The sequence below is a fragment of the Octopus bimaculoides genome, chromosome 2, assembly GCF_046866305.1.
Source record: "Octopus bimaculoides isolate indiv1 chromosome 2, ASM4686630v1, whole genome shotgun sequence".
NCBI lineage: Eukaryota > Metazoa > Mollusca > Cephalopoda > Octopoda > Octopodidae > Octopus > Octopus bimaculoides.
In genome coordinates, this window is record NC_142929.1 from 131,063,057 (window position 1) to 131,088,608 (window position 25,552).

Genomic DNA, 25,552 nt, shown 5'->3' on the forward strand with positions numbered 1-25,552 from the left:
AAATGTCAGCAGGGGATACCTCGATGTAGTTGATAGCATTCGTTATCTAGGTGACCAAGTCAGCAGTGGAGGTGGATGCTCCAAGAGAATAGCTGCTAGAATAAGAATAGGCTAGGCAAAGTTCAGAGAGCTTCTACCTTTGTTGGTAACAAAGGAACTCTTCCACAGAGTGAAAGGCAGATTGTATGATGCCTGTGTGCAAACAGCTATGCTACATGGCAGTGAAACATGAGCTGTGACAGCAGATGACATGCGAAGGCTTGAAAGAAATGAAGCCAGTATGCTTCACTGGATGTGCAATATCAGTGTGCATGTACAACAAAATGTAAGCACCTTGAAAGAAAAATTGGGCATGAGAAGCATCAGATGTGGTGCACAAGAGAGAGAACTGTGTTGCTAAAAACCAGGCCAAATCAGACTGGAACCTACAGCTCTCCAGCTTACTAGTTCCAGTCAAACCATCTAATCCATGCCAGCATGGAAAGTGGACACTAAATGAAGATGATGATGGTGATTTTTGTTGTTTAAATGTTAACTCTCATCATCATCATTTAACGTCTGCTTTCTATGCTAGCATGGATTGGACGATTTGACTGGGGACTGACGAACCAGATGGCTACACCAGACTCCAAACTGTGTGTAATTTATATTTTCTATTACAAATTTGTCCCCAGGAGTTATATAGAGCATGTGATATAAAGGATGATTGATCAATAGATGATTAAACTATTTAGTTGTTAGATATTACCAGCCAAATATATCAAGAAATATTTACCTCACCCGTTGGTACACCTAGGCAAAGATGATCAACAGCTAGATGTTTGCCTAATTTTCTGGTCACATACATCTAAAACAAAAGAAGGTTTTATATTTTATTTTGAGAGATGTGAAAAGGAACAAATTAATAATGTGGGAGATAACAAACTAACTAACACTAAACTGATGAAGTCAAATTTGTACTGGCATCAAAATAAGGCCCTAGATACTGGTTGCCTATATCTACCTAATAAGAAGTATAAACACTTTGCATAGATTGGTTGCTTTATTAAGGTTACTGCATATTTTTTCAAACAGTATACATAAATTTTTAAAGTCAATTGTAGGAGAAGGGGCAGTAGGTGCAATAGTTGAAAAAAATAATGCTATAATCATTAAAAATTGAAAAATAGATTAAAAGATTTCTGCTATAAAAATTGATTATCCCTTTCTGTAATCCTTTAATGGTTATGAAGAAAATTATCTGACAACTTAGTTCATCACAGCTGTGCCATTAAATTTGTTTCATAACTGCATGGTTTTGGATTCAGGAGCATGTAATTCAAGCGACTTTGGTAAAAGTTTTAGTACAATTTTTCTTTTCCAAAAGTAAGACTTCTATGATAGCTAGAAGGGAAGGGGAGAGAGGAAGCTAAGCATATATAGTAGGTGGTTATTAGATCTACTTATCAAAAGATTCCAACATTTAATGAAGATGAGAATCACAGTTCAGCTGTCATGACAAAATTAAAAATTAGCAAAATTATCACACTACCTTTGTTAAATTTTTCAGACACAATGCATCATTGCAAGCTGAACCTCTTAAGATGCGTTTTCTTTCACTGGCAACATCTACATCTTCATCTTGTGGTAGTTTGTTAGCAACATCTGAGGGTCTTAAAAAGATTAATAACATAGGAAACAGATGAAAAATCATTTCATTAATTTGTGTGAAAATAACATTTATTACAAATATACGTCTTGGATTTGCTGCTCAGTAAAGTGTCATATCTATAATTTATTGAGTGAAATTAATATAAAAAATCAATCTCTAAAGTAGTTCAATAGATTTAGTATATAGTTTGTACTTCATTTCAATAACCACAGTTATACAGGAAACCAGCATACTGTGACACATTGAGTATAAGAGTAATCACAACTATGAAAATTTGCTGCTGAGATTGTATAACAATATCTACAGGAATATTTATGACAAGCTTTACTAATATGTCTTGATGCTACATCTACTGGAATTATTACCATGGATTACAGGATTCATCTAGTAGTGCTGTGTAGCAACAGCATCTCAGGTATAAAACCTATAGTTTGCTTTGTATACAAAATGGTAGCAATTAAGTACAAGTAATCTGTAACATGCAGAGTACTCCAAGGCTTACTACAGTGCCCCGACTTATTTAACATACATTTGTTCTCTCACAATTTACCATGGGCAGTTTTGGTTTCAACATATATCATGATGAAGATGGCCAACAAACCTTCAAGTCTTTTGTCTCTCCAAAAGACACGTAGAACTAACATAAAAAAGACAAAAAAACTACAATACACGAATTACTCAAACTACACACAGCAGTCAGTTCATTGAAACCATTTACCTCAATACAAAAATATAACTATCTCAAGATAAAAAATTAAAAAGAAAGTCTATATATTTGTGTAATGTAGCATCATTACACAATAATATGCAGGTACACAATCCTTTACCTGGAACCTTTAGGGACAGTTGTGTTCTGAATTTTAGGTTTTTTTTCAGATTTCAGAACAAAAGCCAGCTGCTCCAGATTGTAAACTAGACATCAAAATAGTTGTCCCACTACAGTAGCAAAAGTACACATGTACGTACTCACAATTGGTGGGAAAAATAAAGATTACATTATAGTTTATTTATAGGGTAATATACTGGTAAATGACAGTGAGATAATTAAGATAACAAATGACAAAATACATATAGTGGGATAATTTAAAACAAAAATACATGATCCACAACATTGGCTCAACAAAGTTGCCTGACATTCTAGAAATAGCAGCCTAATCTCTCTTAAATAGCATTGTGCCATCTTAAAAATGGAAGGATTGAAATTACCAGAACCTAATAAAGATCTCCACAAAAGTATTGTCATTACTGCAGTGATCTCAAGTATTTTGTGGATACTGAGAGATTTTTTTGAGCAGTTAGTCTGGAGGAAGGATGATACATTTAACACATTTTGAAGCTTCTGAGATTGGTGAGAAGAAGGGATGAAGATATCCCTGGAGACCAATCTCAAATACATGCAACAGAATGAACTCTGCTGAAGGTACCCAAGGACAAGTGATCTTGTTAAACTGGATGAAATAAATTTACAACTTAAGTAGGCCACAACAGAATAATAGTAAAATAATATAATAGTTTTAAAAGTAACTTTATGAATACCCTGAATCTACGACACTAATTTCCTGTTTTAAAATGATCTAAAAACCTTCCATTAAAATTTTGTGCTAATTTGTGTTCTAAACACCAACTTAATGATAACAAAATGGTTAAATATTACAGCCAGGAAGTCAATGAGCATGGGCTGTCATCTTGAAATCTTGTGCTTGCTGAGGCAGCAGTCCTATAAATGTGTTATGTGCAAGGTGATAATGCAAGCTCCCCAGATACCATTAATGAGTTTGGCTCTTATTGCAACAGGTGTTGGACATCCAATGGAAAACGTTTTCCATTTGTACATTTGTACTCCAGCAGCAATACCCTACAAGGGAAGATGCAGCTGAAAGAAGCACTACTACTTTCTAGCCAGAGGTTTGGTTCAAATGTAAGCAACCTAATGACTAAGACATCCAACATTATGGATTATGGTGTTAAAATGAGTGGTGTGCTTTGACTCATTGACCAAAATGTTATGACTTTCTTCCAAACATGGTTTTATAAAAGCTAAGCTCAAACCATTTTTACCAAAAATATATCAAATAAAATAAGTTACTTGAGATGAAAATGTAATATCTCAGGAATAAAATTTAAAAGGTTACAGTGAACAATGACTGACTTATAATAAAATATAGTCGAATAGTTAAATTAGATATAAATTACCTTGATTTTATGAAAAACCGATACTCGCATAAAAGAGTTATAATGAAGAAGAACAAGCCTGTTCCTGCCATAGCTGTTAGATTTTTTGTTGTTAAGTCCCATTCAAATGGTGACCTCATATAATGATATTGTCCTGAAAATACACAATATGCACATCATAGTTACCATTATTATTGTCATAGCTATGCTAGCATGGATTGAATAAATTTGATATACAACATTCTCTAATTTAATTTATATCTTCTCATACAGTTTTTGTATAAACTGCATTTTGTGAACAAATGTATTAATAGTCTCAAGTTTCCAATAAATTAATCACTGCTTTTCAAGATGCTTAAAAAGCTTACTTCACAATCACAAGGTGCAATGAAATTGCAAGTGTCCTGGGTAAGTATCTTGGATTGACCCGAGACATTTATCCAAGGTTACTGAGCTACATTCTTTCTGTTGTGTTTTATAATCTTCTTATGGTCCATATAGGAAAACTCCACAACAACCTCCATTTTTCAAGTGATTGCATTTCTATTCCCATGAAAAGGTTATAATTTTTCTGTGCATGCAAAACCAAGTTTCTTACAAATATTCCCATCAATTATTTACATTCTTCTTCATATTATTAACATAGCAAGCTGGCAGAACCATTAGCATGCTAGACAAAATGCTTAGTAGCATTTCATCTGTCTCTACATTCAGAGATTAAATTCTGCCGAAGTTGACTTTGCTTTTCATCCCATTGGGGGTCAACGGAATAAGTACCAGTCAAGTATTTGGGTTGATGTTAACTTACTACTCCCTCAAAAACTGCTGGCCCTGTGCCAAGATTTGAATTCATCATCATTATTATTAAGGTGATGAGCTGGCAGAATTGTTAGCATGCCGAGTGAAATGCTTAGTGCTATTTCATCTGTCACTATGTTCTGAGTTCAAATTCCGCCGAGGTTGACTTTGCCTTTCATCCTTTTGGAGTTGATAAATTAAGTACCAATCAATGTGATTAATTGTACCCCTCCCCACAAAAATCTAGGCCTTGTACCAATAGTAGAAAGGATTATTATTAAGGTGGTAGAGTAGCAGAAATAGTAGGATATTGAACTAAAAACTTATATACAATTTTGTTACTGTATACTAATTTCAAATCTTGTTTGTGTGGACTTAGCTGCACAGCCTTCTGTGATAAACAAAGTATAAGGCATACACAGAAGGAAATTCAATTTTTCCCTACATATTTGCTGTCTTGTACCTCTATCATAATTATTTCTCTTAGTGATGATGATGATGATGGTAAAAAGGTCACATGTTTTTGAGGAGAGGGCATAGTTGTTTAGCTTGAATTTAGAACATCAATGGTTCATATTTCACCTTGGAGTAAAAGAGGCAAAGTCAATTAACAAGATTTGAGTGTAAAACATAACTTGAATCTGAACACAACATAATGTGTGGTTCAGTACCACCATTTCGTCCTCATTGTGCCTATCAAAAATGTTAAAATATGATTTTTAATCAGGTTTTTGTTTTTTATAAAGAATTAAAAATTTACCTGTTTTGAAGTAAAACATGTTTTTGTACTGATTGAATGCAATATCCATCAATCCTCTGCCAAGGCAATAATTAGGAAAGAGTAGGAATATATTCTTTAGAAGTAAGTGTATACGTTTCAGGTCCTGGAAAAAAATGAAAATAATGCCACATAAAAGGTAATAATATTGAAATAACTTTATATGAACTGTTGGAATATTTTCTTTTAATATGTAACCCAAAACCTTATTCTGATGCCTATTATTATCTCATCACTATATTTTCAATTCTTTTTTTAAAAACGTTTTTATCTATATTCCTACACTTCATTATATTATTACTGTTTATACATTCATATATTTATATGTCTATATATATTTTTAATATTCATATATTACTATATTTTTAATATATTAATGTTTTATTTTGGGCAATTTTTATCTTAATTAAATCCATACACATGTTCATTGTAGTTTGCCTCACTTGAACCTTTTCCATTTCATTTATTATACCTGTCTAATGTTTCAGATTTGACTCAAGCACTTCTATGCAGTGTATGTGTTTCGTAAGAAAAATATAGCTATATATATATATATATATATATATATATTACATGCATACATAAGTGAGAACTTATATATAAAGATGAACCACAATGTTACAGATCAAAAAAATTCTTTAAAAAATGATAAAATTGCAAACCTTGTCATAAGAGAATATTTCTAGAAGAAAACTGCAAACAATACAGGTAATGCCTACAAATAAGTTGATGACAATGAGGCAGATATAAGCTGTACTTGGTTCCCGAAACCAAAAGGATGCTGGGTACATGACTGGAGTAATTGACCAGCTGCAAAAGAAATAATTCAAAGCAAAATTTAACTATATAAACTTCATTACATGTTTATGTGTGTATCTTAGCTTTAGAATCGATATGCCATGTTCCTGCATGTTATAAGAAGTAGCAAAAATGGTTGATGACATGAAGAGCCCAGGCTATAAAACACTACCTCATAAAACCCACCAAACTCATACCAGCATGGAAAAAGGAGCATAAAATGAAGGTGATAATAAAACAAAATAGTTTAGCACTCTTGAACAAAGATATGTTTATTGAAACTATAACATATGTTACTATGTTCTAAATGACATTTAGAGAAAGGCTTTAATTTGAATAAAGAATCTCTGAAGCTGAAAATTATTATTATTATTACAAGGCTTGCCCTTGTGAATTACAGGTACAACTCACTACTGGTTTTCAAACTCACGATCGTGAGCTGAATGCCCTAACATTTAAGCCACGTGCCAACAAATACCAGCTGACAATTGCATAATCTCCTATTGTTACAAACAGAACACACTCAAACTAAGTCACATATTGATATGTACACACATGCATACATATATAAACACGCATGCACACACAGATATCAGTAGACACTTATAGTCTTATATTGCTACACAGATAACTCACACACACACACACAGATATCAGCAGACATTCCACATGCAGTCTATGTTAAACACACAGACACCAACCTACACATTCAGTTATTGGTTCACACACACACAAATACACACAGAGTCTCATACAGTTATGCCTGTACACATATAAACACAGTCTCATACAGGTACTCACACATGCGTGTACACACAGAGTCTTATACAGGTAAGTGTACATGCAGTCTCATACAGTTACATGCACACACAAACATGCAGTCTCACAGTCGCATGCGCATGCACACAGTCTCATACAGTTACGTGCACACACACAAACTGTCTCATAGAGGTGTGCACACACATACAGTCTCATAGTTACGTGCACACAGTCATGCGCGCACACACACACACACACACCATAGTCTCATTGTTATGCATACACACACAAACAGTCTCATACAATTACACACGCACAGATACAAGACAATCAGCGTCATATTATTAATTTATTTATCATTTATTGGAATGCTAAAATCTTTGTAGGGCTAGTTGAAGGGAGAGGAGAGTATAGTGACTATAGGAGACTGACATGTTAGTGTTACCAAACTGATTTTATTAATATAGACCAACATACAATGTCTAGCACTGTCTTAAGACATGAGCACACTGGACAACTTTCCCAGGGCCTCATGGATATAGGGGACCCAATACTAATCTATGTATGATACGGCTTGCTGTCAAATACTATAGGGCCCAGTACACCGATTTGCCTGGAGGCTATAATGCTACTATGATGACCCTCACTATAGTGTCTATTTTTTGGTATTGGATAAACATTTAAAACAAAATATAACTAATTTCCCTTTCTCCTGGAGTGATTATTGTCACCAAATAAATAATTAACATAGTCCAAATCCTGTCAAATGTCACTTGATTACAATATTCAACATATCTATGATACTCCAAAATACTACTCAACTAGCTGTGTTATAGCGTATTCTTTGAATAGCTTCAGAGAAAACAAAATGATTAACTTCATAACTTTCTCATTTGCTAATTCTAATTAATCTCTAACTCTAATAATTCAATTCTAGAAATTAATGAAATGTGACATATCTGTGTAGATTTTCTCTAAGTTGAAAAACTTGTTATAAGTATCTGCCTTGTATAAAGATATCTGTTGGTTGTGTCATTTCATGGCACACACAGCATCCAACAGATGTGTATGCTGAGTATGTCTTTCATACCTTCAGACTGGTTAAAAAGAAATTTGTACCTGCTTGTATTAGTATCAATCTAATTGACTATATATGCTTGCCTCTACCCCTGTGATGAAATTAAAAATTTAACGATAGGAAAATTAAATAAGCCAATACCTACCCATACAGTAAGAAAAGGGAAACAACTGCTGGCAGATTCGTTGGCGACACGTACGATGGAATATCAAAAATTAGAAGGATTCCAATGCAGCAAAATGCAGGGATCACGTAATTACACTGAAAATAAATATGTTTTAGTTTTTTTTAAACATTTTATTTTCAGACATTTATATTGGTACATAAAATGCCGTAATACTCTAACAGAATTATTATCACTTTGGTTAAAGCAATACAATATAAATTTACAAGATTAATCCATATTTTTAACTCTTTTTGTTTTATTTCTGCTTTTGTTTCAATTAATTTTCAAAATAGCAAAGAATTTAGTGACATAACTTTGCTGATAATTAACCTAATGTTTTGAACATAACATGAAATTTTGATGGAAGGTTTTTAAATTTTTTTATAGTTTCTTTTCACATAATTACTACTTTAAAATGAAAAATGGATGTAAATTAACATACCATATCCCATACATAATTTGCTAGCCAGTAGATAAAAGGATCCATGCCACTGACAAACTGCAAGTGCTTTGCTTTGATAGAACGTTCATAGACCAAGAATAATACAAAACTTGCTGGGACGAATGACATAGCAACAATGATGAAAATTGCAATCAGCACATCAGATCCTTGTAGGCTGTTCCAAAAGAAATGCATAAAATTAGAATTTCAAAACAATAATTATGATCTGTGATAAATTATTAGAACATTATTGAGAGAAACACAATTTTATATTAGAGAAATGAGTAATAAATTACAACTGGTTATGTAATTTAACATCATTAAAGCTGACTTGATTTATTGATAGAGAAATAAAGAGAGAAAATGCTTGACTTGAATAATAAAGCCTAAGTTCATCACTGACACAATGGGGGAAAAAAATAGCTAATCACACAGTCCAAATACAAACAAAAATGCTTACATGTAATCCATAGATAACTTGTTGTTAGTATGATTCATGGGATGGTTGGTCACAGTGATTCCTACCAAAAGAAAGATTATCATATTTATCTTATACAACTTTCTTATTGCTTCTATAATTTTTCAAATTTAGTTCCATTAACAAACCAAAGTTTACTGAAGAAATATGAATATTTTAATGAAAAAAAAAAAAGATGAAAAAAAGTGATGAAATACCAAACTATTTTTAAGGCATTTTTAAAACGTTAAAACTAAGTTTGATAAATGAAGTAACTATAAAATAAATTGAAATCTGAATAATCAAAATATAAACCCTTAAATAGCTTTTTTTTTAAGTGTAAAGAGAGATAATGAATGTTTTAATGAGTCATTAGTAATAAAGAAGAATAAAAACAGGCTGCAAATCACTGATAGTTTTTTTTTCCAGTATAATGATAGTTGAGTCTTGAATGTAGAAAGTAAATTATGAAAATATTACTCAGCTTGGTTTTTAGGAGTATTTGTTACATTATACTAATATATTCTGAACTTTCACTGTAAGAATGACATATGAATGTTAATAGGAAGTGGTTTGGGAAAGGGATCCAGTTCTCTGTGTGGGAAATAGGGGGCTCAGTTGTGTGCATAATGTGTATATACATTAAGCTCTGAGAGCCTCAATTATAGCATACTAGCATGCGTATATACACACACAATAAGCTTAATACACTTTCCATCTTCCAAATTAGTTCATAAAATATTGGTTGACCTAAGGCAGTTGAAGACACTTGCCCAAGGTGCTACACAGTAGGACTGAACCCTCATGGTTACAAGACTAACTTCTTAATGACACAACCATGCCTGCACTTAACAATTGATATCTATTCAAATATTAGCATGATATAGCAAAGAGGTACGCATACAGGTGCATACACAACCAAATTTCAATAACTGGTTGCAACTATTTCATTTCTCTAACATCTTTATTGACATGTTATCTCTCTTGTTTCATGTCTTTTGGAAGAATATTTTACAAATGTCAAAGACAGAAATCAACTTTTAAATCTAAAAAAAATTGAAATGAAGAGAGTGAGTAAACATCAAAAGTTATTTCAAATTAATTTGATACTTTGAAAAAATTGTTTATGCACTTAATTCTTTTGTTGTGGATATGGTTGCAGGAATTTAATTTAATTTTTCCATAAGGAGTATACAATAAAATACTGTCACTTTTATATTTATTAAAAAAAAATTTACATTAGACAATTGCTAAAAATATTTTAATAACTTACCATATGCAGCTGGATTACCCTTCTCTTTGGGTAAATTGGCTCTCAAAATAGCATTATTAAGTGTATTTAAGTACACAGGTGTTGAATGGAAACCTTTGGGATTAAAGAGCACCTGGAACAAATAATTACAAAAGATTAAAATATGATACCCTTTTCATTTGAATTTCAATAATGAAACAGGATTAAATATTGAAATACCTTTGCTACATTTCTTACTGCAAGGCGTCTAAATAGTGCAGGTGCAGAATTTCCAAAGTCTTTTGGTACCATTGAACGGACCAGTCCAAATGACATACCACCATAGCTAAAAGGGATTAAGAATGTAATATATAGCAGGACATCAGATAAATGTGTTGGGATACTTAGTAAGATTTTTTTTTTAATTACTCACAGCAATCTAAGATAAATACATATTTCATTTCCCCAAACTATGTTTCTATATTCATCATTATATAATTAATTTTCCTTGTTAATACATATTTTCAAATTTGTCTCAATATAAAATTTTAAACTAACCATCTATGTATTGAGTATATACACCATTGATAAGCTAGCTACTGTGGTATTTGTCTTGAGAGAACATCTTTTTATGAACATGTGTTAAAAACACAAATATTGGAGGAAGGAAACAAGAATTCACCCCCTCCCCTGATATTGTTTTTAACAAAACACGTTCATAAGAGATGCTATCACAGGACAAACACTGTAGTAACTGGACTATCAGTGGTGTATATGCATTAAGTATGATACATAGATGGCTATTTTAATTTAATACTGCCTTGGTTGCATATACTGGAAAATTTTAAACAATTTTAAAATCCATTAACTGATGATTTTAAAGACTTAGACAAATTATTCTATGAAATTTAATATTCATTGTATGACCAACTCCATCTTTTTAGGTATTCTAGTCAACTTTGATTATGTAAAAGTGTCATGAGCTACAATGACCAATATTGAATTACATCTATTTGACCAGACATCTTCTGCATGCCCTATATAATTTGCCTCTTGTTTAGCAAACAAAACCTTTCGTTACCAACAAAATTAGTAACTTCCTTTAACCCATTTTAAACTCTATCCACTACACTAAGACTAGTTCTCTTTCAAGAATGGTACATATTTATTACTTCCAATAAATTTTCTAAGCAACCCATACTATAATAATATAATAATGAGCTTATTGTACATAGTGCTCAGGTGCACTACAACTCATCAGAAAAAGTAACTAAAACTGTATGAACAGTACATAAAATATACACAGGAAGAACAATGAATAAATCTTAAAAAACAAAACAAAAAAACGGGGGTGAGGGTCATCAGATTTACTGTTGGTGAACTGTAGGAAGCATGGAAGTTTTGAAGGAAGTAGTGTCCTGATAGCTAACAACTGATGTGAGTAGTTTATTCCATGCTTCAGCAATTCTGATTGTGAAAAAATGTTTTTGAAAGTCATGGGTGCTGTGTTCTTTTTGATTTTGTAAGTTTGTCCATAAGTGTTAGACATATGGAAGTCAAAAAAGTGCCCAAGGTTGTTGTTGGAAAAATGATGGATAATCTTGTGAGTGATAGATAATCAGTTGCCAGATGTTGGAGTTTTAATGTGTCCATGCTCAGGGAAGCAAGATGTTCAGAGTATAGTAGATACCCAATGGTGGGTATTCATCTGGCTGCACATTTCTATTCAATTCAGGGTCCACTATTGTTAACTATTCTGGGGTACCTAAATTTCTGTTTCCTTATCAGAGATCCTGTAGCACATTTTAAATATTTTCATTATTTGTATTCATTACACAGAATTGAACTGTTTTCCTACAGGTCACTTTCCAAATGCTATTGGACATTTGTTTTTTACTAAATAATGCCTTAATCTTGGCACTTCAACACTTCAGACCCACTGTTCAGTTTCAAACTTCTGTAGTTCTTCAATTAATTTGGCAATAATTTAAGTAATTAGCATTCAGCAGTTCTCATGACTAATTCTGAACTATAAACTATGCTGAGTAGAAAGACAATTATATTGGTGGCACAATCAACATGCTACAATAGCATCTGGTGATCAAGTCTTATCTTAGGCATCTTGTACTTGGTCCACATCACAATGAATAAGTTTTCAAAACCATCCGACATTACACAGGATCCTTTGAAACCCCCCTCAAAACAGCAAAGATAAGAAAGCAGAGTATAGTATGGCTATATAACAAGATCCAGTAGTTATGCAAAGACTTCTTCAAGGAGCCATAAACAGACAGATGAAAGATGGATGAACAATGTTAAGGAACGAATGAGCAAAGAGCTGGTGGGAACCTGAGCACACAAATATAAAAGATGAAGGTTGATGCATAGTATGTCACATCAGTGCATTGATGATGCCATTCAGAGTTGAGAGCCCAGGCAATCCATCAACATGCTATGGGAACAGATATCTTTCTTTCTTTTGTACTTTTATTACTTAAAATATTGTCAAATTGCTAGATTATTTTGTTGGTGTTATTATATATTAAAACAAGGGACAACAAATTTAGTTGCTGTTTAGATACTTACTGATAATACCTAAAACTTCATAAAGCAGAAGTTTTTAAAAGGTACATAGCACCTAATATCCAACAGAGCAATACAAATTATTACAAACTTACCGATGCAATCTGTATTCATCAGTTGTATACAAGAAAAATTTCTCAGGATTTGTTCTGCTTATATCCTGAATTATATCACTTGTTACTAATGTTTTACTCTTGGGTTTTTTATGTCCATTATCAGAGCAAATAAAGCCAGAACCATCTGCAGCACATTTACACAAGGGATAATAGTGTTCTTTCTGAGTTGGCCACGATGCTGCAAGCAAAAAGAAATCATTTCAAATTAAAATATATCTTATCCAGAGTAATTTAAATTCTTTTGTTTACAAACACATAACATTTATAATTATTAATACCATAAACATAAGTTAAATGCATACAAGTTGGTCTCTGTTAAAGATTATCTACATATTTCCTGTTTCCAAGAAAGAATGAGTGACAAAACTTTCCAATGAAGAAAATTGATACACTCAAAGAATTTTGAAGAGCTTAATGAAGGTCAAGGTTTTATCATCTAAACTGTTTAATGTAGTAAACAGTTTATTCTAAGTAACATAATTAATCCTATAGTTAATTGGAGTTCAAAGTACCCATCATATAGCTGTGGGGAAAAAGGGGATGGAAAATGTTCATTACAAAAAGGTATATGATCAGATCAGCAAATTCATGATATTGGTACTAAGCACACTGTTTAAGAATAGTGTGTTGTAACGGATTTACTGACATTTGGGAAGAGAGTAAGAAGATAGAATTAGTACTTTTTCTAACACAAGCATCTAATTTGAAAAGTGAAGAGCAAGAATTTTACTTCATAAGCGAATATGTTTAGCTTTATAGCAGAAATATTAAATATTTTTAATGAAACTGAATATACAAATGGAATAAGAACAATAACAGTTGTTTCTAATTTAGGCACAAGGCCATTAATGTTTTGAAGAGAGGAGGCTAGTTGATTACAGTACTTGACTGGTACTTTATTTTATCGACCAACAGGAGGATGAAAGGCAAAGTTGACCTCAGTAGTAACAAACAAAGCAAACAAATATAATACTTACTGTTAGATTTCATTTGATTATCCTTGTTTTTAGAGAGAGGTAATGGAGGGACAAAGTTATCTAAAGGAAGACCATGCACAAATACCTTCTCACAACTATCTTCAAAATATTTTAAGAGTAGTTTGTAGTTTTTGTGAAGATCACTGCCACTGAAAGATATATTAAATGGGGATTTCAAAACACATGTTGCTCCAACACCTGAAGGGTAGTAAAATGTGCGTATGATTTCATCAGGACCCGCATCACTAGATTTACTGAATTGTTTTGTTTTCTGATTTGCATAAGGTATGTAATTTCCTTCTGGTTGGGTCAAGTTGAAATATTGAGAGGGGCTGAGTTCAAGTGGTGGAAGATCATCAAGTCCAGGAGCGGTCAAAGCAACAGTCATGGCAATACATACAAACAAAGCAGGGAGAAGGATTTGAGAGAAGAGTCCCTTCCAATTACGTCTGATATAGTAGAAGCGTTTAATGATGATGGCTCTGAACTGATTGAGGTTAAGCCAGTGTCCTGTTAATAAAATGCTACCACATCCTTCAGTTTGCATATCAGGAAATTCTGGAAAAATATAAATAAATAAACAATAATTTAACTGACTATGACTTTTTGAATTTCTGGCACTTTTAGTTTTCATTTTTTTTGCATCCATTATTTAAATATACATGAAAATTTTATATACCGAAGAAAAAACATAATTTAGAAATAATTTTTGTGTCAATGATCAGGTTATGCATGTGCAACAAAACTGATACCTTATAACAGGGATCACCAAGTTTCTTTTAGTTTCTCATTTGTCACCAAGTACTTAAAGCCTTTTCTTCTCATACACTGTCCAATGAACTTAAACTGTTGTCCCCTTAAGCTTTCTGGCGTCTATCATCATCATCATCATCATCGTTTAACATCCGCTTTCCATGCTAGCATGGGTTGGACGATTTGACTGAGGACTGGTGAAACCAGATGGCTACACCAGGCTCCAATTTGATTTGGCAGAGTTTCTACAGCTGGATGCCCTTCCTAATGCCAACCACTCAGAGAGTGTATGGGTGCTTTTACGTGTCACCCACACGGAGGCCAGTCAGGCGGAACTGGCAACGGCCACGCTCAAAATGGTGTATTTTATGTGTCACCCGCACAAGAGCCAGTCCAGGGGCACTGGCAACGATCTCGCTCGAAAATCCTACAAGGCCAGTCAGGTGGTACTGACAACGGCCACGCTCAAAATCGTGTATTTCATGTGTCACCCGCACAAGAGCCAGTCCAGGGGCACTGGCAACGATCTCGCTCGAAATTTTACGACGGTCCCGCACAAGAGCCAGTCCAGGGGCACTGGCAATGATCTCGCTCGAAAATCCTACAAGGTCAGTCAGGCGGTACTGGCAACGGCCATGCTCAAAATCGTGTATTTCATGTGTCACCCGCACAAGAGCCAGTCCAGGGATACTGGCAACGATCTCGCTCGAAAATCCTACGAAGGCCCGTCAGGTGACACCGGCAACGGCCACGCTCAAAATGGTGCATTTCATGTGTCTATGTTCATCTAAAAACTTTAATGCTTGTTCCTAGTTATGTAAGATACTTTTAACAGCCATCTAAAGAACTACATGTCTGCAGCATTTATTATCTTTTACACTTGCTTGTTGATGTTCAAATAACACAATTTTTAAAAGATTATATGGAAAAAAACTACAGTAAAAAAAAAAAAAAATGTGATTTACATACCGTTTTGGTTTGTCTCATCTATTTCTTCTTCCAGTTTAACATAATTGCCATGTTTGTTAGCAGTGGCCACATTCTTTCTTTCAGATTTTTGTTTTTTAGATTGTTGTGGTTGCCCAGCCATACTGTTCATCTCCACATCATAATGCATAGCAGTTTCAGTTGGATTCTGATCAGTATTTGAAACATCCAACAAACTGGATGTAGAACTGGTATCTGTACCCTCAGGTTCATTATTACTAATTTCATTTTCTTGATTCCGAGAACCCGACAAATAATCAGCAATAAATGAGTTGGTATTTAGTGTATCACTTGGCTTGTTTTCTGAGATCACTACAAAAGACACCATACAGTATGAACAATACAGAAATTTTAAAATATCAATAATTAATACAGCTTAACAGATTTCTCAATTTTTACATATGTTGGAAATTATAATTAATACACAGATATGAATGAAAGAACAAAGTAAAATAATTTGAACACTTAGTTTCTGATATAAGTATTGAAAGAATTCCTTGTATGTTAAAAAACTGTCAAAAATAACAGTAAACATTGTATAAAAATTGGCAGCTGAAAATTTTCTACACAATAAAGCCTAAAAATACAAGACAAGTTAGGATAGTTTTGTGTAAAATCCTGCAAAACTACACATTTATACAATTAAAAAGACATTATTTCATAGAATATATTGTTCCAGTTTAAAGAAATATTTAAATAGGTTTGAGAAAAAAAAAACCAAAAAAGCAGTAAAAGAAAATGAACAAACAAAACAGTTAAACGTATCAAACAGCAAGTTTAAATAATGTAAATGAAAATGTTTACCTTCAGGACAATGAAATGATTCAGTGACTTTAAGAAAAACTTCTTCAAGTGTTGTGTCCATAACACCAAAACTACTGATTTCAAGGGTGTCAAGAGAAGATTCCAAAGCTTGGAACAAGCGCTCTGCATTTCCCTTTTTAATTTCCTCAAAAGGTAAAATATAATGTAGCTCACGTTTGCTTTCGGATTTCAAATATGCTGATTTCACATGTTTTATTATGAAATTTGTTACACTGCTTTGTTGGCATTCAGTCAAGAAAGATTCTCGAGGTTTCAAATCAGGAAGACGTTCTAAATGAAAAGTAATTTTTTGTTTAAAATCTTTGCTAAAGAAATTGATTGAGATTTCACAAAAGTAACAAAAGCTTTAACTGATTGAATGAAGGTTTGATTTTTAACAACTTTTTCAGATTTTAAAATCAGTTACAAGAACAAATAAATAATCTGAATTATTGCAATAGTAGTTTAGGTTGTTGGTTTGTGTTCTTGAGCAAGGGACTCAGCTAAAAATGAGTACCAGCTACAGCTAGTGGTATTAAGCTTTTGAAGTGTCCTATTCAGTGGGGAATCTTATATACTCTGAGCAGATTAAACACTATGGAGACTGGGATTAACTCCAGTCTAATGGGCATTTTAAACCTAAAACATCTGTGTAAATGACAAAGAAAAAATTTTGTCTTAGGATTACTTTTTTAATTTGTACAACAACCTGCAAAGTTTTAATCAAAAGTTCATAGACACTTTTCATGTCTCTAATGCCTAACAAATAAGTAAACAGATTTTCAAGTCGTGTCAAGGATATGGCAAACTCCTTAGTACTGGTATCACAATAAAGAAATACCCAATATACACTGTAGCGTGTTTGGTGTTAGGAAGTGCATCCAGCAGTCGAATCCAAACTAGAAATGAAATATTGGAGCAGGACATGTTCTTCAGACATGTCTAAGAAGGTAGTGACTCCAAATAAATTACTTTGACCATGACACATCTAATCTATGCCAGTGGGGAAAGCAGATACAAAATGATGATGATGGAAATAATTCAAAAGAATACCTGAGACATCAAATGTTTCTTCAGATTCTTTCTTTACCATTTTAATGTGATATCCTTCTCCAAAAGTGTTCTTCAAAAATAATGAGGAACCACAACATTTTAACTGACCATCAGAAATAATTGCAATGCGATCCCCTAAGATATCAGCTTCATCCATGTGATGTGTTGACAACAGTATTGTCCTCCCTGCAAATAATAGAAAATGAACAAAATAATCAGTGACAAACATACACAGAGTAGTATTGAACAGTGAGAATGAGCACTTAGAACAGCATTTGATGGATATTCTTTACTTGTGGATTAACAGTGCAATAAAAAAAAAAGTATATACATATACACACAAAATGGACAGTCACACAGTTTTCATCTACTAATTTCACTCACAAGGCCAGGACTATAGTAGAAGTTGCTGAATATACTGCACAGTGGGACTGAACCTGAAACTGTAGTTCTTAAACAATCTCCTTAACCACACAACCATGTCTGCACACACACAGACACACACACATACACATTATTATTATTATTATTATTATTACTTAGAAACTTGCAGAGCACAAGATAACCTCATTAGTGCTGGTGTCATGATAAAATACACCCATCACACCTTGTAAAGTGCCACACCTTGGTGTTAGGAAGGGCTTCCAATCATAGAAACCACGCATAAAATTGGAATGAGTAGGCTAGTCATGGTCCTACAAACCATCTAGGAAAGCAATAACTCTAAATAAGAACTGATTTGCATCATGACAACCCATCCAACCCCAAAATATGGAAGAGTGGACACATATTTGATGAAGTCTAATTGCATTATTTAAACATAAATTCCTGTCATTGTTGTTATTTAATTTTCCAAATTAAAATTTTATTTTAAAGAATAGTTATAAAAGCTAACTTACCGTTTTTGTACTTAACTAAAAGATCCCAGATTGCACGCCGAGCATAAGGGTCCACTCCTGCTGTAGGTTCATCTAAGATCACTGTTCGAGAACCACCAACAAAAGCAATGGCAACAGATAGTTTACGTTGCATACCACCAGACAAGCAGTCTACTGAACAGTTCTTTTTTCGAGGAAGACCAATATCTTGGATCATACTGGAAGTAAATATAGAAAAAATATCAACAATACATCATCATATGAAACCACTGATTTAGTTACAGGTTTAATTATAAAAACAATCTTCATAAAATATTAAAATTTAATGAAGGTTTCTATGTTAAATATCGGTGTCACTGATGAATAGGCTCTTGAGTTGATTCTTCTTTGAGTGATTCCCTCTCCTTATCTACTGACTTTTTCATTTAGTTAAGAGTAGGAGTGATGCCCATGACATTTGCAGGCCCTCACAGACTGATAGAATAATATTTAGCTCTAACTTTGTAGGCTGATGTTCATTAGAAAACATGGACAAAGAAGGTTACAGTTTAGAGAGAGAGGACTAAGAAAAGTATGTTGCATGTGGTTGGTGATAGTGGGACATAGGAAGGATGGCAAAAAGTAGGAGCATCTGCTGAACTTGGGTTAAGGTGGATCAGATAGTTTAGCAGAAGCTGTGGTAGTAGTAGTAGCAGCAGCAGAAGACACAATGTTTATGGACAAATAGATGTAGTGTATTGGGTGGGGTAGGACTTTGCTTATCAACTGAATGGCCTTTTTCATTTTCTTTTTAATGTGGTTTAGGATGTGTATATTTGTATCTAGCAACAGTACCACTTCAGATATGTTAGTCACACTCTGATGGTTTGCTCTGGAACTGTTTAGTGGGTTAGCAACTGATTAGAGCTGAAATATTTTTTGGTCCTGAAGAGGAATTTCATCTTTGGAATGCAGATTCATCAGTGTTCTAGCTAAGTAGTGTGTCAGAAATGAGGGTGCTAGGATACCCTTATCAGTATGGTCAGAGAAGTTCACCTTTTGAAGACTGGGAGACATTATTATCTGCTTCACTCTATATAGAGAAAAATATTGATTTTGGTGAAGGAAGGTGCAAGCTAAGGAGTTCACTTTTTTTTTCATTAAAATCAGATAAAAAGATATGGAAGTTATGGCCAAAAATAAAATCCCTATGGGTATTTGCATGCAAAAAGCTTATTGATTTTATAAAACCACTGCTCAGGTGCAATTATCAATTTTTTGTCAAACACTATATACTGACATTAACTCACTGCCATGAGCCTCGCTCACTCATTGATTTTCATCAAAACTGGACAAAAAATGCAAAAGCTGCAGGAAAAATAACATCGTTATGGGAATTTCCATTCAAATGCCCAATTGAGCTCACAAAAATTGATACCCACTGAGCATTATCAAGTTTTCGAAAAATTCTAGCCTAATTTGAATTTCAGGGCATGTGATCTACTTAGGTGCCAAAAATCATTAAAATCGGTTGGACAGTGTGGGAGGAGTTAGAATAACCCCAAACACACAGACAGACACATTACACATTTATGTATATAGATGTATGTATGTATGATTGAAACAAAAACAAATGAACATACGTTTCCATTTCTCGTTCTATCTCTTCAGTTTTCATTCCTTTTAGTTGTCCATAAAACCACAGATGCTCTTTTACAGTCAACCTGAAATTAAAGTTGGTAAATTTGTAACTAATTTTTTTTTTAAATTGCAAACCTACAATTAATCCTTACTATCTACTTTTTACAAATTTGTTGCTTAAGTTACTTCATTAAAATATTTTCTAAACATCCACAATATTATAGAAGTTGCTTTTGTAAAAATATTCATATTTTCTTAAAGAATAACCTACAAAAATGATTTAAAATCTAGAAACATAGAGGCCCCTGTGAAGCCAATAAAAAATGGAATTACTCCATTATGTGTTTACATACATGGTAATAAAGAATGCATGAATATTTATGCATTAGTATTGATGTATAAAAACAAATAATGTTTGTATTTTTGTATAAATAACAGAACAATTGTAAATCTGTAGAGCATGTAATTAAGTGTATGTAAGCTTATGCTTATTGTTTCTATGTCATCATATGAATGTAAACATGGGTGCAATTGAGAAGTTCACTTTAAAGCCACATAGGTTTGGGTTCAATATCACTACAGAGCACTTTGGGCAAGAGTTTTCTACCATAGCTTTTGGTTGACTAATAGGAGAGAAATTTCATAGATGGGAACTGCGCAGAAGACTGTGCGTGTGTGTGTTTAAATTAGCAGATGAAAACCAGGACATCTGAACAAAAATACCTTATGATATTAATGCTTGATTGAGCTATTTCCATTTATTCCAATGTCTACTTTACTTTGCATTTTGTGTCTTACGAGAACAATAAAAAAAAATACCAGATAAAGAACTGGGGGTCATTATAATCAACTAAAATCCTCAAAACCACAATCCAATGGCTGAAAGCAATACATAAAAAAATGTAGGCATCCATCTATGTGTGTTCATTCATTGGATGTCCATTTCTCCATGTTAGCATAGGTGGGGTGAGGACACATCTGAGACAGGATTTTATTCCACAAGTCTTGGGAAGTGCAGAGAAAGCAGTCATAATGTCAACAAAGAATGTACACTTTATTCATTGTTCACTCAAGCAAGGCCTGAGATGTCAACATTCATACACATTTGCATACATATACAACAGTCTTCCTACAGTTTCCATCTACCAAATTCACTCGCAAAGCATTGATTGACAGTAACAGATACTTGCCCAAGGTGTTACACTGTGAGACTGAACTTGAACCCTAACCCTAAAGTAAACTTCTTGACCACACAGCCATGTCTGTACCAATCATAGTGTACTTTAAAGTGTGTGTGTGTGTGTGTGTGTGTGTGTGTGTGTGTGTGTGTGTGTGTGTGTGTATGCAGATTCATATAAATACATGTGCGTAACTGTGTATGTTATAACTGTGCAAACTATTTGGTTGAAATCTGCATAAGGAGAACTGATAATGTGAAATACAAATTAAATATGTAAGAAATTATAATAAAATTTATAATACACACTTATCAAAGAGCACATTGTGCTGTGGACACATTCCAAGATCTTTCCGAATAACATCCATATTAGTACGAATATCATGCCCATACACCATAGCATAACCTGATGTTGGAGGAAAAAATCCAGTGAGAATGGACCTAAAATTTAGATAAGACACAAAGGTAAGATATTTTGAAATACAAATTTGTTTTAGAACAATTTTCATTAAGAAAAAAATATATATTTGTACCATTAAAGTATCATGGTATGAAAATGTAAAATAACTTTTCAAAACTGAGAATTCTGCAAATGCTTCCCAAAATTATATCACATGGTTTATTGTAATTTATTTTTTGGCAAGATAACTCATTTGCCAAAACTGAACCAATGCAGGGAAAGATAGAGTGGAAGAAAGAGAGAGAGTGGAAGAGAGAGAGGAGAGAGAGAGAGAGAGAGAGAGAGAGAGAAAGAGAAGAGAGAGAGAGAAGAAGAGAGAGAGAGAAGAAGAGAGAGAGAGAAGAAGAGAGAGACAAGAAGAGAGAGACAAGGAGAGAGAAGAGAGATAGAGAGAGAGAAATAGTGGAAGAGAGAGAGGAAGAGAGAAAAAGAGAGAGGGGAAGAGAGAGAGAAGAGAGATAGAGAGAGAGAAATAGTGGAAGAGAGAGAGGAAGAGAGAAAAAGAGAGAGGGGAAGAGAGAGAGAGGAAGAGAGAGTGGAAGAGAGGGAGAGAGAGTAGAAGAGAAAGTGAGTGAGAAAGAGAGAGAGTGAGAGAGAGGGAGTGAGAAAGAGAGAGAAAGAAAGAGAGAGAAAGAGAGAGTGAGAAACAGAGAGTGACAAAGAGAGTGAAAGAGAGAGAGTGAATGAGAGAGTGTGAGAGAACATGAGAGGGTGAAAGAGAGAGAGAAAGAGAGAGAGAGAGAAAGAGAGAGAGAGAGAAAGAGAGAGAGAGAAAGAGAGAGAGTGTGAGAGAACATGAGAGGGTGAAAGAGAGAAAGAGAGAGTGAAAGAGAGAGTGTGCGTGTATGTATAACTGTGCACTTGAAATTTACAATTAATTGGCTTTGCAGTAGGCTAGAACTCACATTGTGGTTGTTTTACCAGCTCCATTGTGGCCTAAGAAAGAAGTGATCTGTCCTTCATATAAATTCAATGTTAAATTCTTCACAGCAACTTTCTTGCCAGTTTTATAAACCTAGAAATAAAAATCAAATCATATAGTATCAGACTTCACAAAATCTTTTTTGCGTTCTTTCCAAAATTTGCTTTACTATGCTAGTTAAAAATTAATTAATATTTCAGTTCATCTCTCATGAAACAACATTCTAACTTTTTGTTTGTCGTTTAGTTACTTAACAGTTATATTATGTAGGTAAGTATGTGAATATGTATAATTTTTTTTGCCTGCTTTTATGCCAAATGAAGAGTATTACATACTGACAAAAGTAATGTGTAATACAAGCAGATCTATGACATATCTAAGATTGGAGGTGTTCCAGCCATAACCACCTCAAATGTTTTCAGGATAGAGTTATCTAGGACCACATAGTCTAATGTGTTCTTTCAAAATAGGACATTACTTGAGAGAGAGTTGATTGCTCTTTCTAGCATGTTGAGTGATCATACTGAGGTTTCTTTGTTGGCTAGCATAGGAATGAAGTTTTAAAGGGTAGTGGTCCTTAGGATGAAAGGTTGCATATATTTGAAGGGCAAAAAGTAAAAAGGCTTCAAGTAAGAGTAATGCAAAACCAATAGTCATTGTAGAGGCATTAAAGACAGTAAAAAAATACAAAGGGGCTGAGAATTCAAACATTAAAGATTGATGGGTGTATCCACATAAAGAGTGGGGAGTTTCCTGAGCTAATTTTGTGTCTGTGTGAAAGAGAGGCAGAGATGGGATTTCAGTAAGGAATTGACAGATTATCTTAAAAGTAAAAAGAAATTCATAAAGTGGTTGGTAATGTAGTTATAATTTCATTTATAATTATCTAGAATTCATTGACTAATATGAGAAACATACACACACATAATATTATACATGATAAATCTGCCTTTTCTAGTACATGAAGAAATCTGAAGATAAACAGTATATATTCAAACACCTTACTTAAAATAATGAAAACAATGACATTTCAATCAAGTTTATATCCAAAAAGATTTTCTCTATAACCAAATCATGTCTTTAAATTTATACTCAAAGCAAGTAAAACCTTTTAATATAAATGTAATCACAAAGTCTGAGAGAACTATTTTGTTAATTATTGGTACATGATTATAGATTTCTAAATTGATCTTTAAAATTAAGCTGACAATAAAATGTTGCAGTCATTATACCTTTGTTAAGTTGTCAATGCATACACCAAGAGGTAAATGTTTAGGTTCTGGTTCAAAATTCTGGAAGTATTCTGAAAAAAGGGTATCAATATGCAAAATAATAAAAATAATTTTTGAAAATATTTCACAAAAGAAATTAAAACAGCACTCATTCTAAGTGATATTGTTGTGGTCATTGCAATCATGCTTAGTCAAAATGACAAGTACTCAAAAAGACCCATCCTTGGAGAGAACAGGTGATAATCAAACAGGTAATTGAATTACACGGAAACACACACAAAAGAAGAAAAATGTACATTGTTGTAAAATAAACTTCCATGTGAGAAAAGTTAGCAGGATAAACAAAGAAATAATTATGACAAATTAGAGTAATTAAGTGAATTTTGTGAAAACTCAAAGAAAATTCACAAAGATGCTTAAAAGTGAATGAATCTGTCTAGTTAATAGGAATGTTGAACTCTAATTAATAAATGAAAATTCAAGAGTTGAAATAAGATTTGCACTGCAATATTAATTAATTTGCTGCTTTAAAGTCACATTAAACATATGTCTAAGTCATTTATTAAATTTGTATGAATTAATAAGACTAGCTTTCATTACATTTGATCAATACATTACTATCTAATGGTGTTACAGTTTTATCTATAATTTCATACCAGGTATAAGTATAAACTCTTAAATCTGCAATTCTAACATAAGGTTTTATCCACAATCAATATAAGAAATGGAATATATGTAATTAGATGAAGCATAAGTACTAATATACAATGAATTAACATTTAAATGATTATAAAAAGTATAATGCAAGTTAAAATATTGCAGCAATATATCTGATTCTATTAGATGGAATTCTGTTACATGGATTAGATTTTCAGGCAGAAACTGCATCTTACCAGACTGTCTTTGCTCCATAGCACATGCTTGATCCTCTTCTGTTACAGACAGACTGATATGACTCCGTTTAAATAATTTGGTAAACCATGTACATTGATTTGATTCTGGTTTTCCAGTTGTACCACACCAGTAAGACTGAGTGAAGGGGAAACACCATGGCTTGGGCAAACCAAAAGAACCTTTTAAATAAATGAATAAATATAAAGTGATATTACAGCAAATCAAAATCGTTAGTGAAGGTAAAAGTATTGAAATATTGAAAATGATTTGAGCAAAATTATACAATTAATTCTTGAAAAACAGGTAAAAATGCAATTCATTTGCCTAAATAAAAATGTTAAACTATTGGACTTTAGCAAGGTTTACAATAGTTATGCTTGCAAAAATAAGAGCTTCTATAGTATTTAACAAAGTTAAAGCGAGTCAGATTCAGATAAATTACATACCTGGATGGACATTCTCAATATACCATACTAACAATCCATATAATAATGAATCTACTAACATCATCATAGTAACAAGGGCCAAATTGTAGTCATCATTCTCAACAGGAGATATAGAAATGTTATCCCAATGGACACCAACACCCTCTTCTTCATAGAAAGCAAAATATTTGGCACCAAGTCCAAATGCTGTCGTTGAGAATAGGGACTGAAAAAAAAAAAAAAAAGAAAATTACAATGTTGAAAAGAAACAAAACTAAATGTAATTTAATCATAAATTTCAGTATTGGATGTAGAAAAAAAAATTTGGTGACTTAATTCTG

The 25,552-nt window shown here is 33.1% G+C and overlaps 1 protein-coding gene across 1 annotated transcript in view; it reads right to left on the reverse strand.

Moving 5' to 3' along the window:
- Positions 1-25,552, reverse strand: part of LOC106875941 (ATP-binding cassette sub-family A member 2) — a 146,709-nt gene that overhangs the window by 15,705 nt on the left and 105,452 nt on the right. The window contains exons 20-41 of the mRNA XM_014924268.3: positions 25,233-25,437; positions 24,786-24,965; positions 23,893-23,963; positions 22,644-22,753; positions 21,588-21,719; positions 20,104-20,184; positions 18,503-18,699; positions 17,604-17,789; positions 16,551-16,841; positions 15,729-16,058; positions 14,007-14,564; positions 13,009-13,207; positions 10,571-10,676; positions 10,373-10,484; positions 9,103-9,163; positions 8,643-8,817; positions 8,180-8,295; positions 6,062-6,209; positions 5,382-5,505; positions 3,845-3,977; positions 1,532-1,652; positions 776-847 (exon numbers count right to left, since the gene is read on the reverse strand). Of these exons, the coding sequence (XP_014779754.1) occupies positions 776-847; positions 1,532-1,652; positions 3,845-3,977; positions 5,382-5,505; positions 6,062-6,209; positions 8,180-8,295; positions 8,643-8,817; positions 9,103-9,163; positions 10,373-10,484; positions 10,571-10,676; positions 13,009-13,207; positions 14,007-14,564; positions 15,729-16,058; positions 16,551-16,841; positions 17,604-17,789; positions 18,503-18,699; positions 20,104-20,184; positions 21,588-21,719; positions 22,644-22,753; positions 23,893-23,963; positions 24,786-24,965; positions 25,233-25,437 (3,708 nt within the window). The remainder of the gene's footprint in view (positions 1-775; positions 848-1,531; positions 1,653-3,844; positions 3,978-5,381; positions 5,506-6,061; positions 6,210-8,179; positions 8,296-8,642; positions 8,818-9,102; positions 9,164-10,372; positions 10,485-10,570; positions 10,677-13,008; positions 13,208-14,006; positions 14,565-15,728; positions 16,059-16,550; positions 16,842-17,603; positions 17,790-18,502; positions 18,700-20,103; positions 20,185-21,587; positions 21,720-22,643; positions 22,754-23,892; positions 23,964-24,785; positions 24,966-25,232; positions 25,438-25,552) is intronic.